Source organism: Lonchura striata, chromosome 1A, assembly GCF_050655825.1.
Source record: "Lonchura striata isolate lonStrDom1 chromosome 1A, ASM5065582v1, whole genome shotgun sequence".
Classification (NCBI taxonomy): Eukaryota; Metazoa; Chordata; class Aves; order Passeriformes; family Estrildidae; genus Lonchura; species Lonchura striata.
Window position 1 is genome coordinate 33256492 of NC_140741.1, and position 15300 is coordinate 33271791.

General features: G+C 36.7%; 1 protein-coding gene across 2 annotated transcripts in view; it reads right to left on the minus strand.

Annotated features, from left to right (window-relative positions):
• Positions 1-211: 211 nt before the first annotated feature.
• Positions 212-15300, minus strand: part of MAPK12 (mitogen-activated protein kinase 12) — a 30906-nt gene continuing 15817 nt past the window's right edge. Inside the window, exons 5-12 of one of the 2 annotated variants that reach the window (XM_021555226.4) lie at positions 12226-12255; positions 10490-10537; positions 7451-7565; positions 6758-6829; positions 6166-6245; positions 5344-5422; positions 3617-3790; positions 212-2863 (exon numbers count right to left, since the gene is read on the minus strand). In XM_021555226.4, the coding sequence (XP_021410901.1) occupies positions 2793-2863; positions 3617-3790; positions 5344-5422; positions 6166-6245; positions 6758-6829; positions 7451-7565; positions 10490-10537; positions 12226-12255 (669 nt within the window). In that variant the 3' untranslated portion in view covers positions 212-2792. Of the gene's footprint in view, positions 2864-3616; positions 3791-5343; positions 5423-6165; positions 6273-6757; positions 6830-7450; positions 7566-10489; positions 10538-12225; positions 12256-15300 lie in introns of both variants that reach the window. The other variant, XM_085569137.1, reaches the window with a different exon arrangement.

A 15300-nucleotide genomic window follows, 5' to 3' on the forward strand; every position in this document is an offset into this window, starting at 1 on the left:
TTTAAGAAATAATTTGGTGCAATAGTACAGTCAGATCAGCTCTGTGGCAACTCTGGGTTCAGAAAATGTGAGAAAGATTAGCATCTGACTATCTTCCAAAAGAAACTGTATCAGCAGCTAGTATGTACCTACAATGCTAGTTTCATACAGATCCCTTTACTGAAAATAATATTTTCAGTACTGATGATATATCTGGGGGAAAATAAGACCATTATTGTGTAAAAAACAAACTCACAACCTTTATTTTTCACAACACATTTCATATACATGCAGAATATATTTACATTTCTCTTTTAAGGCAAACAGAAATTGTGTTCTTATACCTGAGTTGCTTAGCACCAGTAGGAACAGCAAATAAAAACTTAGGAACTGTTGTCTCTCCCATTGGAGTAGCAGCTGCCTCTGCTGCAAAGTATTTCTGCTTTCACCTCACAGTTCTTTTAATGATCTCTACTGCCACTTGGAGCCATTTCTGGAGAATTTAATCTCTTCACAGAAACTTCTTGACCAACTTGATGTTGCCTTTGCCATTTGCTGAGAGCACAGCAGTACATCTGTTTTTGCTGACATATGCATCAAGGTCTTCAGTTACTTTAAGAGTTCTGTATTTCTCCACTACCAAGAAAAGTTAACACTATCTTTTTATGTCTTTCTCAAATGTGCTGGCTGCTTCTCCAATGCTAAGTTAAAATTAAGAGAGAGAAAAGTTCACCTCAGCCAGTAGAGGATTTTAGGGCTTGACTTTGTAGAAATGCCCACTGAAGCATTTGCCTTTAGGAAAAAAATGCAAAACAGTTTTTCAATTAAAATTGCTCCCTCCTAGTCTGACTAACATTTGAGCCATCTGCATTATCTCCAGACTATAGGCGTTTGCTAGAATTTAGGATGTTGAAATCCATTTAAAATATAGAGGCAGCATTTTCTATAAAGTGTCTGACATTTTTCATTTCCCATTGACTCAGTCTCTCAACACCACTAATTCCAAGGGGCACTTTTCTCTCCTACAACTTTTAAGAAGACAAAAGAACATGATCCTAAGAGAAAATATCTATTCTGTAAAATATGAAGTTTCTATTTAACACAGAAGTGTAGACAAAGCAGAAAGTCCATAGTGCAAAATGGGTTATGATTCTTAAGTATGCCTTCCTCTGTGAGAAACTTGTAGTTTGGAAAATATTTTGATTCAATATACATTCTCTGCACTTTTTTCATGCCATCCTGAAACCATAGTTTTTAATGATTTGTCAAATACATGAATTTACGGTTTCTGTTACTATTTAGTCTCTCTAGGTGTCCACCTCAGCTAATCAACTCTCATCACAAACAATTTTTAAACAAATGCTAATACTTACAGGTGTTTAATTCAATCATTAATTGAAAGAAACACAGTAACTGTGCTTTTATTAAACTTATGGATTTTTTATATTGGATATTAAAGTAAAAAAAACCCAAGTAATTTCTTCTTTTTTTCCAGTTACTACCTGCTAAGGTCAATGTCTTCTTGCACATTCATTTCACTCAGTAGTAACACACCACAGTATATTACATTTGGAATAACCCACACGCAAACAGTCAACTGTGAAGATATTACCTTTAAGAAAGACAAGCAATTTCACACTGAAATTCTTCACAAAGGTTTGCCAATTCTTTTTCCCACCTCTTGGAGACCCTTACAAATAATGCACCTAGGAAAATACAGCAACAGGACAATAAGAGGAACTCAGGAAGCATCTAACCAATCTATCCCATCAGGAAGCTGACTCCTTCTGCTAACATACCTCTCAACAAAATGTCTGAATGTTTTTCCAAGTGAGATGAGTTCAAATGGGTAAAAAAAGGGAATAATTATTATTCTTCACCTGGTAGCAGCTTTGTACACTGAAAAAAAACCAGCTTGCTCAGGTATTCCCAACAAAGAGCTGTACTGTATAATTTTGGTCCTCATTTCATTTTCTATAAAGTTTTTTCTATGCAGCTTTATTTTCAAAATCAGCACTGCTGATTGTCTGAGATAATTTCAAAACTAAGATGCTGGAGAGCTTACAAAATTTTAGAAAATATGAAAAATTTCTCCCTGTAAATCCTTGGTCCCTAGTCTACTATACAAAGAAAATGCACTGTATTTAGGAAAATATTATACAGTAATTATATATCCAGTGACTGTTCACCTAGCGAGTTTATGAAATCTTGTCCTGCTATGCTGGTTACTTTGAAAAAAAAATCTAGGACATCAACACTTCTGTGGTTCTTTTCCACTCACATCAGACAGGGGATGCAGGCACTCACTTGGGCTGTGTCTCTGCTACCCACTGCAGTCCCTGAGGTAACAGATGATGAGTGTTCCCAGGCAACTCAGCAAAGTGAAATATTCCAGAGGAAGTTGCATGAATACTTTGTGCATTCAAGATGGTTCAGTGGCCTTGGAAAGCAGTCACAGCACATCAGACATCCTGTGTTCTCAGCTTGCCTGGGGTGGTAACTTGTACTCTTCTGATCTTTGCATTGAAGAATTAGTCCTGCTCTTTTGAGGATGCCACTAGGTTATTGCAGTCTGAGTCCTTTTGTGCAGAAGGAAGAAGTTTGTAGGCAGAAATAAGTTTATGGATATTTTTGAAATACTATGCCCAAAGGCATCAACCTCCACATGCAGAGTAAAGGACATTGCCTTTTTACAGTGCCGATGAAACAGATTACATAGAGCTTATTATAAGAAGTTTTATACACCTGAAATGTCACAAACATTTACAACTTTTCTGGCTTCCTCAGAGTTCTGAAAATATTGAGCCATACAATTACACTGCTGTCTCCTTTGAGTCCAATGTTTGTGGTGGCTTGAAGTTCAAAATCTCTTTATATGTAATGCCTGCAAAACAACAGAATAGACATAGCATTGCTGTGGTCTAATCAGAAAAGGAGCTGCACAAACATGAATGAGCAAGGTGCAACCCCAGCATGGTTGGGCTCTGATCTAGATCAGAGAGACCTCTTCAGGCAAAAAGAGAGGAAGACCTCTTCAGGCAAGAAGTAAGGGAATCAAGGATGACTTTTCACCATTTCAGATTTGAAAAAGTAGCCCAACACTGAAATGGTATAGGTGCTTTCAAAGGCATGCAATATTCAATCAGCTAGTGGGCAATATCCTCAGCAAGAGCTACTGAGCACATTAGACTTAAAAGTTAGGTCCTCACTTAAAAGCCAAACTACAAACTTCTGACCTTAGATGAAAACAAGATTAGACTTAAATCTCTGATGACACAGATATGTTTTTTCTTCCTCAGAGACTCTAACTTAGGGCCAGCAACCACTGCAGTCAAACAATCTCTTCACCTGCACTGTTCACTGAAAGGCGAGTTACAGAAATGGTTTCTTTTCTATGTTGCAGAAGACAGGACAGAAACATCAGAGAAATGGAGGACAGCCTCTGTTAGGAAGCAGAGAAGAAACCTTTACAGATCCTTCCACAAGAACTTTGTAAGAGTGGCTTATCAGTAGCACTTCTCTCAATGCTGTCTATTCAATCAAAAGCAGAGGAGTTAATTTGTAAGGGGGAACATTTTTATTTCTGCATGGCCTTTCAATCTGGTTAATTCTGAAAACATCAGAAAATTAAACTCACACTTCCACTCATCTAGTGGAAGATCCATGTTATCAAAGGTGTCGTCGTATTTCTCAGCTTCAATTTCTTCCTCGGGATCATGAATTGGTTCAAAGTAAGGATGCATCAAAGCCTCAGCTGCTGTGACTCGCTTCTCTGCATCCAGCACCAGCATCTTCTCCAAAAGGTTTACAGCTATTGCACAGAAAACCATCAGTGTATTCAAATCACACATCTGATCCCACCTGTACACAGTAACACTGCCCTGGAGGTACTGCAAATAAATACATGGAGTAATAGAACAGAATCATTGCATGTCCACTATAGCCAGTGGGGCCTCTCTGCATGACTGTTGTGAGTAAGCTGCGATGAGTACAAAGCCTGATGCAATGCAGAGGAGCTCCCTTGCTTCTGTATGCAATATAGAAAACATCTCAGCTAATGACTTCCCAGCTTCTGGCTCCAGGACCACTGTGCCTGTGGCTTTCCCGGGTGTCTTTAATCACTGACACTCATTGTGGCTCTAAGGTACATCACTCCCTGACAGCAGCTGAATGAAGAGGTGAACAGGAAATGAGAACTGTGCCCTGCATCACCAAATCCAAACCAAGTAACTCTGAAGTTCACTAAGACAGGTCAGTTGTTCATACTCAGAATGTCAAACTTTATCTGCTATGTGGTTTTGACCTCAGCCAAAACAACCCATTAAATTCTGCATGTTCTCCTCCTGTGGATTCTGGATTCAGTCAGCTAGACTGTCAAAGTGGACTAGTGTAAACAGGTATGATGAATGATTTGTTTATTTTCTGTTTTTCTACCCTGAAAGGATGTTCTTGGGTTTGGAGCAGGTGAAAGGAAGCAGAGGCAGTGTGGGAAGTGATGCTTCACCCCAAGAAGTGTGGGACAGAATACTTCAACTTCTGCTTGCCATGTTGCATATTCTCTTTAAACTCCTATTCCAGACCAGAAGCAGCCAGATAGCCACAGAAACAATAAAAGACATCCTAAGCACTAAATGGAAATGCGTAGCTTGCTGTAGCTACCCATCAGCTAACCATGCAGTAAGGGTAAGAGCTGTTTATTAATCAGATTTATTCGTACTGTATCTGAACCTAAAATTTTAACTTAACTTGAGAAAATTCAATTATCCTAATTAATATTCTAATAAAACTGGCTTGTTAGTGTTTGGATCACTGGGGAATTGATAATGCTTAAGGAAAGTAATTTCAGAGCTCTGCCTGCCTCAGGTCATGTCAACAGTTATGCACAGTTGGTAGACTCTTCTGGCTGTTAATATCAATGGAATCCAAGCCATTGTTTCTCAGGAATGCACAGATGTTTCTCAGGATGTATTAATTCCATTACTAAAATGTCAGATTTCCATTTGCTTGTATTTCAACTGCAGATCAGATTGGGCTTTCAGAACTGTAGTTCAAATACAGTACAGAGAAAATTTTATTATATATATTTCATATGCTAGGGCTCTTGAGAAAACTGCTCAAGTAAAACCAATAAGCAGGTGCTAGATTGAAACCCAAAACAATAATTTTTTTATGCTTCTAAGAAACAACTGGCTCCTGGCAGGGTTTAAACTTCAGTTGCTACAATCAAAATTATGAATTATGGAAAGCAAGAGACTGATTAGCCCAAGAACCACCACATCACCTGTCACATGACTGAATTATAATGCAGCTGCCTCCAATGTAAACACAAGAACAAGGTGTACACATCCACACAAACAGCCTTACCCAAAGGATTTGCATACTTCAAAATGGATGCAAAATCTTTCTTCTGGACTTTCGGGAGGCTTTTGATATAGTTTTTTGCCTTAAAAGAAACATGGATATTAAATTAGATCTTTACCACCTTTGTAATGAGACAACGTTAACTATATTCTTAATAAACTTCTCAACAATACTTTGACAGCACATTGTACAAATGCATTTTTTTCTGATAATATTCACCTTCTTCCTGAATGGAACATTTTTTTAAGCAAGCTTTAAAAGCATGATTTATAAATTATAAATGCAAAGTTTTAATTATTAGTGCTCCGCATTTAATATAGCCATTCAAATAAATACGTATGAATTATTTGAAAGAACATCATAGTGACTGTACAGCAATCTCTAGAAGGGAACCTTATACAATAATTCCTTTATATTTAATTTGAACAGTTACTCTAATTAATACATTTAGATTCTTTATGGTAAGGGCATCAGGATTCTAGAAGGACATCAACATAAGGACAGAAAGAGACTTTTGCAAACTGGGTTTTCTGAATATCTTCATGCTTTTAGTACCTTTACAATGAAAGTTGCCATGCATCAGCTCAGCTGTTTATATGGTACACACTGGAATCCTGAAATATTTAAATACTGTTCTGATAATTTTCTGTCATTCCACCCCCCCATCTCCAGTAGCTATTGTGAGTGCACAAATCATGTCAAGGCAGAGAAGGACCATCAGGGACTGTATCAGTAGTCAAGACATATTACCTCAGCCTAAGAATGGAGCATGGCTTAAAGAAAAATTAAGACATGGAAAACCAACTGACAAGTCAGAATACTCACATCTTGACTGTGCAATTTTTGAACAAAATCTTGAGTTGGTGTACCTGTTATTTTCATTATTTCTGTGAGCTGGTCCAGATCTGAATACCAGAAATAAGGTACAAATTCTTTCACTATTAGGAAACTAAGTATCCTGCAAAAGTAATGCATTTATTTGCTGTTGGAGAATAATGCAAATATCTTAATTCAATCACTGAACAGAAGATTTATAAAAGATGAAAGTTCTCCATTTCTCTTAGAAAAGGCAAAGAAAATATACTATAATTTGGGAACAAATAATTGAATCATCTGCAAAATTTTCTAATATTATCAGGCATAAATATGGCTTTTCTATTGTCACAGAGCCTTTTACTTGATGATTTGAGATGAGATTCAAAATTCACCTCTACTGAAAAAAATCAGTAATACAAGTTTTAATTGGCAGGTGTGCAAAAGTGGTACAGATATGAAATAATGATTTAATGAGAAAGCTGCAAGCAATTTTACTCTTAATTTCAATTTATACTCATCAGTTTTTGAATAGACTTACTGTATCACATAACAACCTCTCCTAGTTTTCTTACATCAGTATCATAAATTCATTGAAGGATACGATCATTTCCCTTGAACAGAGGTCTCCCTGTTATCATCTCAGCCATTATACAGCCCACAGACCAGATGTCAACTGAAAAAAGACCAAGAAGCACATTAACTTGTCTGTTTAAATGTGCATAAAGTTTAATGAAAAACATATTTTAAGTAAGTATAAAAATTACCTTTATAGTCTGTTATAAAATAAATGTGTGCCTTGCTAAGTATGATGAACAGTACAGGTAAAACTACCAGAGTTTCTAATGAGCAAACTGGAGATAATCTCATAACATGCAGAATGAGTTCCTCAGTAACAGGCACATAGGAAGTAAATTTTCAATACTTTCAAAAACTTCCATAGTGTTATTTGAATTCCCTCCATTTGCCATTTCTCCCTGTCTGTTCAAATTAAAAGCAGCACACCTTTACAGGAACACAAGAAGAAAGACCAGGTTGTCATGTCTGTATAATTTAAATAATTTTTTTCCAATCACCTTAGCACTTTCTGTTACTCTCAGAGAAGATATATACAAAAAACCCCCAAACTCACCACCACATGATTACCTGCAATTTATCTACAAGGAAATGTTGCATAACTATATTGTCATTTCAACCTCCAATTTCTTGTTCATTTCAGAAACAAAGTCTAGTTTATATATCACCTGATCCAGTGAATGCTTTAGCTCTATTAAGATACTTTTGAAGAGACACCCACCTGTCTGAGTATAATGCATCCAGTTAAGTATGACCTCTGGGGCTCTGTACCACCTGGTAACCACATAGCCAGTCATCTCACTGTCTGTATGCCTTGCCAATCCAAAATCCAGGATCTGTAGTGGAAGCAAAAGGCACATTCAGATCAGATAGCTGGCTATCTAGTTCATACAGTTCTTTACAACTGGAGCAGTATGCAGAGATTAGTTTATTTTTGTATATTTTTCTCATTGAAGTGTCTTGTATCATTTTAAAAATCAGGACAGATGTAGCACAGGGATTTTAGCAACTTTTTTCAAGTTACATTCTTCTATGGCACCATCAAAAGCTGTAAGACCAGTAAAGAAAATAATAAATTGTTCACTTATTAATTAAAGAGATACTGGACACATTTAATGCAAAAATTCCCTGACCACAGAATTACCACTGTATCAAGTTACAGCTAAAAGAATAGCCCCCATTTTAGACAGTGTCCATTGCTCTCATATCCCAGATGGCACAATTATTCAAGAGTATGTTCTGACAATATTATGAAGAAAATAGGTATTGCTATTTTTACTTTCTGATTAACTCATACAAGGGAAGACTTCCTCTATGTCACACTGAAAACTGGCAACAAGAGTAGGGAATTACCATCACTTAGTCTCATCAAGTCTTCTCCAACCTCCAGCATCAACTACAGAAAAACCTTTTGTAAGAAAGGCAAGATCTGTGCAATTATTTTAAAGTGCTACGCACAATTCAGATTATTTCTAAGATTCTCAGATATTTCTCTCTAGATATAGCAATGTGTACAGCAGCAAGATTAAAAATGAATGTTATGGCCTTCTGTCAACTTCTAGATCTGCCTTAAGAAGGCCCACCTGTATGGACCATCAAAAGGTACAGCAGACAGCAAGAAAATTCCACTCCTGGAACAACGATCAGTTTGTATTTATTGGGAAGTTCATGTTTCTAACAAGAACCAGGATGCATGGGTAAGTGAAGTTCTATTGAAGACAAATCATGGTCACACACAGGTAACTAAACATGAAGCTTTGCATGAGCAACCAGAGTTTGCTATGTGAATCATACTGCACATGCTTATTGATAGGGCAGAGGTTTTAATAGGGACACATGAGCATTCCTAAAACAAGAGTCATGTTTTTGTAATGCTCTCTGCAATTAAGCATTCTAAAATACTTCAGGATAGTTTAATCATTTCCTGGCACTAACAAAAAAGAAAACTATATTTTCATTCACAAATCAAGACTAAAAAATGTTATGGCTTATCTTTATTGCCATACTGGAAATATAATTTCTATGTTTTCCTCATAACTGCTGATTACCAATCAGTTTAAAAACAGGAATAGAATGCAAAGGGAGACATTTTTTATTCATACTTATTAAATGGCTGATTCTTTGGGTACTGAAGAATTACTAGATGCAAAATTTTTGGATATATAATTTTTTTATAAACCTTTATATATAGCTTTTATTGTATATATTCAGCACACATTATATTTTCCCAGCAGGGAGGGTAGAGGAAAGAAAAAAAAAAAACTAACAAGTAAAATCCAGATGTGGTACAGTCTACTCTGTCACAGTTTTTTAGGTATTTTATCTACCAAGGCTTGTGACATGTAGAACTGGAAACAGCTAAAATATAATTTGGTTTTGTGGATTTGTAGAAGTAGAAAATGACAGCAAGAATATTTGTGTATTATGCTTTAACCTCATGATTTATTTTCATTTACATACATTAATCTCAGGGAACAAATGTAACCTATTTGTACTTCATATTAACATGGTACCATTTCAACATCTTCATTTAAAACTTTTATTCTCACACTCTAATCTTCAACTTTTCAGCTGGAACTTTCACAGCAATTTTCAAAGCATGTGTGAAAATCCTTTCTATAATTTGTGAATTAGGAAAGAATGATCCAGTTTCCCTCAGCTCCTTAAGGATAGGTCTCCTTTGACTCAGCAAACTTAATTTTCCCAAATTGCTTCAGTAACTAACAAAAATAACTTGTAACTTTGAGACTACAGAAAGGGCAGTGATTTCCCCTCATACACCTTCCACTGTCACTTTTCTGATACCTATGTAGGAGTTGAGAGCATCAGATAAGGGGAAAATGAGCATCAGAAAGCTCATTGTGAAAAAACTGATAGCTAATTAATTACCCATTCAAAGAATTGTTCCAACTTGCTTACAGTGTCACCATCACTGGAGCTGACACAAGGGAAGCTGCTGAGTGCAAAGACATGGGGGATAATTGTTGCACTATTCCTGGCAACATGATCCTGTGCCTGCATAAACTCATTTTGAGAGTGTGCAGAAAAAAAATTGTTAAATAAGTAGATACAGATCAGGAGACACCTGGCCTGCATCTCAAAATATAATAGTACAGCTGGGGGTATGGGGGGAAGACATCCATGTACAACTGTTTTTTCTAGACTCTCTTCTTTTCCCAGTACCTTGGGATCCACTCACCACCATTTGTCCACCTACAAGCCAGGAAAAGCCAATGGCTTTTTGTATTAGATAGGAAAACATTAAAATTACAGGACACTGGAACATTCGGGTCAGTCTTCAAAGACCAAAATTTGTATTACAGTGGCTACGTGCAAGTATATCAAGTATATCGTTTGCATGTTGCATTCTAAAAACCACTTTTGTAGTGCTTTGCATCACATTTTATTCAATTAAGGGTGTTCTTCATAACCTTTGATCTTCTGTATCTCCCAGCTTGTAGAATTAGACTTTTTCTATTTATTTCAAGTTGAAATTCTCACATAACCAAGTCACTCCCATCAATTCTTACATCTCTTTTAGGGATGAAACCTTGGTCATAAGAGCTGATGTGTCCTTACACACCAGGATACAAAAGTTCCCATTCCAATTCCCTGTTGTTTTGTGAGGATGGACAGGCCAATTGTGATTCAGAAGCAAAAGCCTGGCCCAACACTGAAACCAGCCAGCATGGCCACAGCTGCTGCACCTGTTGTCATCTGTCTTCTAATACGTCTGTTTTTTCAAATAAACATAACTTACCTTCAATTCACAGTCTTCATTTACTGCCAGGTTTCCAGGTTTTAGATCCTGAAACCAGATTTTAAATTAATGTTTTGGATTTTTTTATTTTACAGCAAGACAATAAAGTACTTTTTTTGCTGTCTTTCTTTCTTTCTTTCTTGTTTTATAGTTTTTATGTAACTATTTTGAACAGCAACAGGTAAAATGATATCAAAACACAAACAAGGATGCAAACTTGTATGTTTGGCTTTTTTCCAGTCTATTTTCCCTCAAAGAAAAATATTTTTTTTTCTTTTTTTCTGCCCTCAGGAAAATACTTGCCAGTGAAGGAATTTGCTAATTTTTCTATGAGAGGGGTTTGGACATAATTTTGTTTCATTTAATACTAACACCACAAGGTTAGCAATTCACATACATAGCTCTGAACTGTACATGTTGCATATCAAAATATGCATTATAAAGGTTCATTATTCTGACAGACTTAGAAGGAGTACTGAAAGAATCAAACAAAATTTACACAAAACCCTATGCTCTCCTCTGTGGAAAAATTTATTTCCTAAGAAAGTCAACACAACTGCAATATGAAAGAACTATTCCCTTAAGTCTCTTAAGCCACCTTAGAGACTTCTAATGATCTTCCACAGTTATAAAGTTTAGCAAAGGGAAGACTGCTGGCAAGAACTAATGTAATACTGCAACATCAGTGACTCATACATAATTAGATATACATTTTCCTTCAGCTTTTTCAAACCTTTGTTTGATACACTTTAGCACAAGATCTTTAGAAGCATCTTCTCTCCAAACTTTTTAACTGGGATCCACCTCTTTTATACAAAGATCTTTTAAGAACAAAGGGCCCTTCGAGAGAAACAATTTGATGCAAAAAATCATAATGAAACCAAGAAGCTCAGGGGTCATCAAGAGAAACCTTAGAAGAAAACTAAGCAACGGTAAGTTTAGACCATGATCCCAGCAGTTGCAAAAATAAGAATATAAGTATCTTACATTATGTCAGTTTTGTAGTTACCATGTCCAGCTTGAACTACTATACAACATGCACTTTCTCTGGTGCTCCTAACACTTTATTAAAAATGAACAATTTCTACTGCTCGAATGTAATTTTGGGGGAAGATATACTGCTTGGTACCACAAAGGCATCATTCAGAACTCCTTCTTCACAGTGCAGAAGTGATTTTAAGTGGATTTTATACAGAGAAGGGATTAAAAAAGAAACAAATGCTTAATTTCTCTCAGAAAAAAAATTGAGGTTCTTAAGTATCTATAATTTTGGACAACTTTTTTCAGTTTCTACAGTTCCTCCAAAACTCTGAACACTAATAAAATGTTTAAAGAAAACCTAAACATTGTTTCTAAAAGTTTCATTTTAATTAAAACAAAATGAAACAAAACAAAAAACCAAAACCAACCAAACAAAAAAAAAACCACCCCAAAAAAATCCCAACTCTTATGTATCTGAATTTAGACACTATTTGCTCTTGTGGAGACTTACAACTCAATTTCACAAAGTAATCTAGGCACCCCAAATCTAGGCTGTATTCAGTGCAACTTGAGTGGCCAGCTTACACTGACATAACTATGCCACCTTTTGTTCCCATTGAAGAAGAAATCAAGGGCAGCAACAACAAACTGAGAAAAGCTATAAACAGAATTTCAGACATATTTATAAACATGCTTATAAACAAATATCACTCACATTATCAAAATAGAAACAACTTTCATGTTTTTCCACTTACCCTGTGAATTATGCCTGATGAGTGAATATACTGTAAAAAGAGAAAGCATTTTTTTAGTCGAAGGCCTGAGTTTAAAAGTAGCCTGGAGTAGAAGAGAAAGAACTTTTTCATGGTGCTAAAGTAAACTGAAATTAGAAAATGTTTATTTTATTGCATAGAAAATCCCTTTAGCTATGGTTTTAATGTTCAGATAATTATACTAGCATTTTGTCCTTTCTCTCCCATAATAATGAGAAACCACCAAATCAGTTTTGAATACTGCAACTGATATATATATATATATATATATATATATATAGATATATATATATATATATAGATATGAATGAAACATGCTATTTTATACATCAGAAATGCTCTTCTGTAATAGCTGCCTCTGGTGTGCCATCATAGTTTAGATTAACATCTTTCAGCAGCACTGGCTTTTAAGAGATCATTAAGACTGGGATGAAGTGTCTTATCTGAGAACTCTTGCTACATGCTTCAGTATTTCCTCAATGGAAAATGGAAAGGTCAAGTTCAAAGACATTCTCTTTGCTTGAGTATTTTCATCACCCATTCAATGACCTGTTTAAGGGCTCACAAAAGCCAAACCAGCAAACTGAACACCCAAGACTAGTTCTTTTGGGATGACACCTGATAAAATATAGATGTTCAAACCCATGACTGTCACCAAGTGCTCCCCACTGAGGTACACAGTTTTTCTCACCAGCTGAATAATACCCTAGAAGAGACTATTTTCATCACAGTCAGTAAAAAGAACTTCTAGTAACTAGTTCAGATATATGCACTTCTTGCAAAGACTGAAATGCAGAAAGTTGTTCTGAACTGACGACATGGTTTCCAAGAGCAGCCTGGGATGTGCTAGTCCCTTCAGGGGTGGGGAACTGATCTGAAACCCCCACAGACCATACTAGTGATGCTAGGAAACACGAGAACAATAAAAGCTTTTAAACAAAAAGACTTGAGAAAAGATGATTAAGATGCAAGTCCTCCATCTTCACCTGAAGAATTTTCATTTTACTTCACTCTGAAGAATGGGACAAGTGACAAGAGAGTCACTGGGAACTAGCTGGCAGAGCCAGAGATCAACCAGGAGTAGTCAGCATAATGTCACAGAAATGCACAGAAGAAAGGAGCTTTGCAGGATAATTGCAAATCAGCCACAGCCATGACCCCAAGCAGCCCTCAGGATGGGCAATTAACCTCATAAATGCAACAGTCCCTCTGCAAAAGGGTCCTCATAATCCAGCTGATGAGAAACACCAAGACAAAGCAAATCTACAGAACAAAAACCAACTTTTTCAGACAGAACTAATGTGCCTTTCAGACTTCAATTTCTGAACTTTAAGCAGCACACCTTAAGCAGCACAAGACCTGCACTTAGGGTGCCAAGCTTTTAAAGCAGTGACTGAAAAAATCTGACAGTTAGTCCTCTCCTACACCTGACCAGCCACACTAGATGTGGTCTCAGAGGTTCTGAAACGAGGGAAGGGAGGAGAAAAAAGCCCCCACTTCCTTTGACCCTGTAACCAATTGGTAACCAATCCAGCCCAGGCTGTGGTAGGGCCCGCTGCTGCTGCTGCTGAGCCACAGCCCAGCCCTGTCCTGGCATCTGCAGTAGACCAGTTCCTGCTGCAGATTACTTGCAGATTGGGCAAGGTTTAACATCACCCGTAGGAAATGCCAAAGCCCTTCACAGGATTTCCTGGGGCTGACACAAGATATTGAGGGTACATGGCTGCTTCACAGAATGTTTGCTGTAAAACCACTATAGCAAACACAAAACTACGAAATGTTTTATCTGTCATTGATATGCATGAAGTCAACTGGGACGGGAGGAGGAGGAAGTTTGTCAATTGTATATGGAGACCATATGCACTTTAAAAAATAGAACAACAAACCCAAACCAGGAATGCACCTGTAAACCGCTAAACTCCCAATAAATTAAGAAAATTATGTTCTCTGTCATTGCTATCTTGATCAAGGATATCACAATATCTACTTGCATTCTAAATTATCACAGTATCTTCTAACTGAAGCCTCTTGATTTTCCAGAACATATGCTTAAAATATTCTATAGTTGGTGTGTGTTGCTAAGCCTGTACACAGTAAGGAAATAGCTGGTAGACCCATTCATTTGGCACCCAAGAATGTGGAATGTAGAGATAGGAATTAAAAGTTCTACATCTTTCAGAGTTTCAGTTAATCTCGTCTGTTTGGGGGGAAGAGTATGGTTTTGCTGTCATTCTCAATCCACTGAAGATTTTATGAGTGGTCACAGCACCAAAATCATGTTAACACTTTGGGGAATGTTTTCCCCTTAGGAATGTTTTCCTATGTTTTCTGAATGCTCCTCTTAACATAACACTACTGAGATTACATGAAATAGCAGTTATTCCTGATTGTAATGCACACATCAGCCTTTCTGTAAGCTGAAATACTGGTGCTGTGCTGCAATGTTTCTTTAAAAATAGCAGTATTTTTTAAACTGCATTTCATAATCTCCTGACAGGTAGCAACACTGCAACTGTGCCAGTCTTCATTCAGGTTATCCATTTCTGTTCAATAGCCTTCTGAAATGGGATCCTGTTCTTACTGGTTCTCCTCTTTAAATTATCCATCTATTGACAGATTTTGCATTCTTACCATGGCAAAATGATTCAGAACAGAGTAGACAAAACCTTTACAATGTTTCTACCACTTCACCTGAACCATATTTGATTCAAGAACCCAGGTAACACAAGTGAAGTGCCTTGGATCACAGGAGCTCTGTGCATTATCCTAAAGACAATTCTGATAGCATGCATAAATCCTGGAATGCAAGCTTCAGATCATGCTAGGAAGTCATCCAACAATCATCTAAATTTTAAGCATTCTTTTCTTTCTATGTAATCTCTACAAAAAATAAAAAGCTAATCAAAAGGGAATTAGCAAAGACTCAGGAGAATGTTTTCTAGGCAACATGCAAAATGAAAATGAAAAGCATCTTGGTAGGGAAGTAAAAACTGAAGAGGAAATGATTCAGAGGGGGAAGGGAAAGCAGAGAAACAGAAAAAATCCAGCATAAATGTG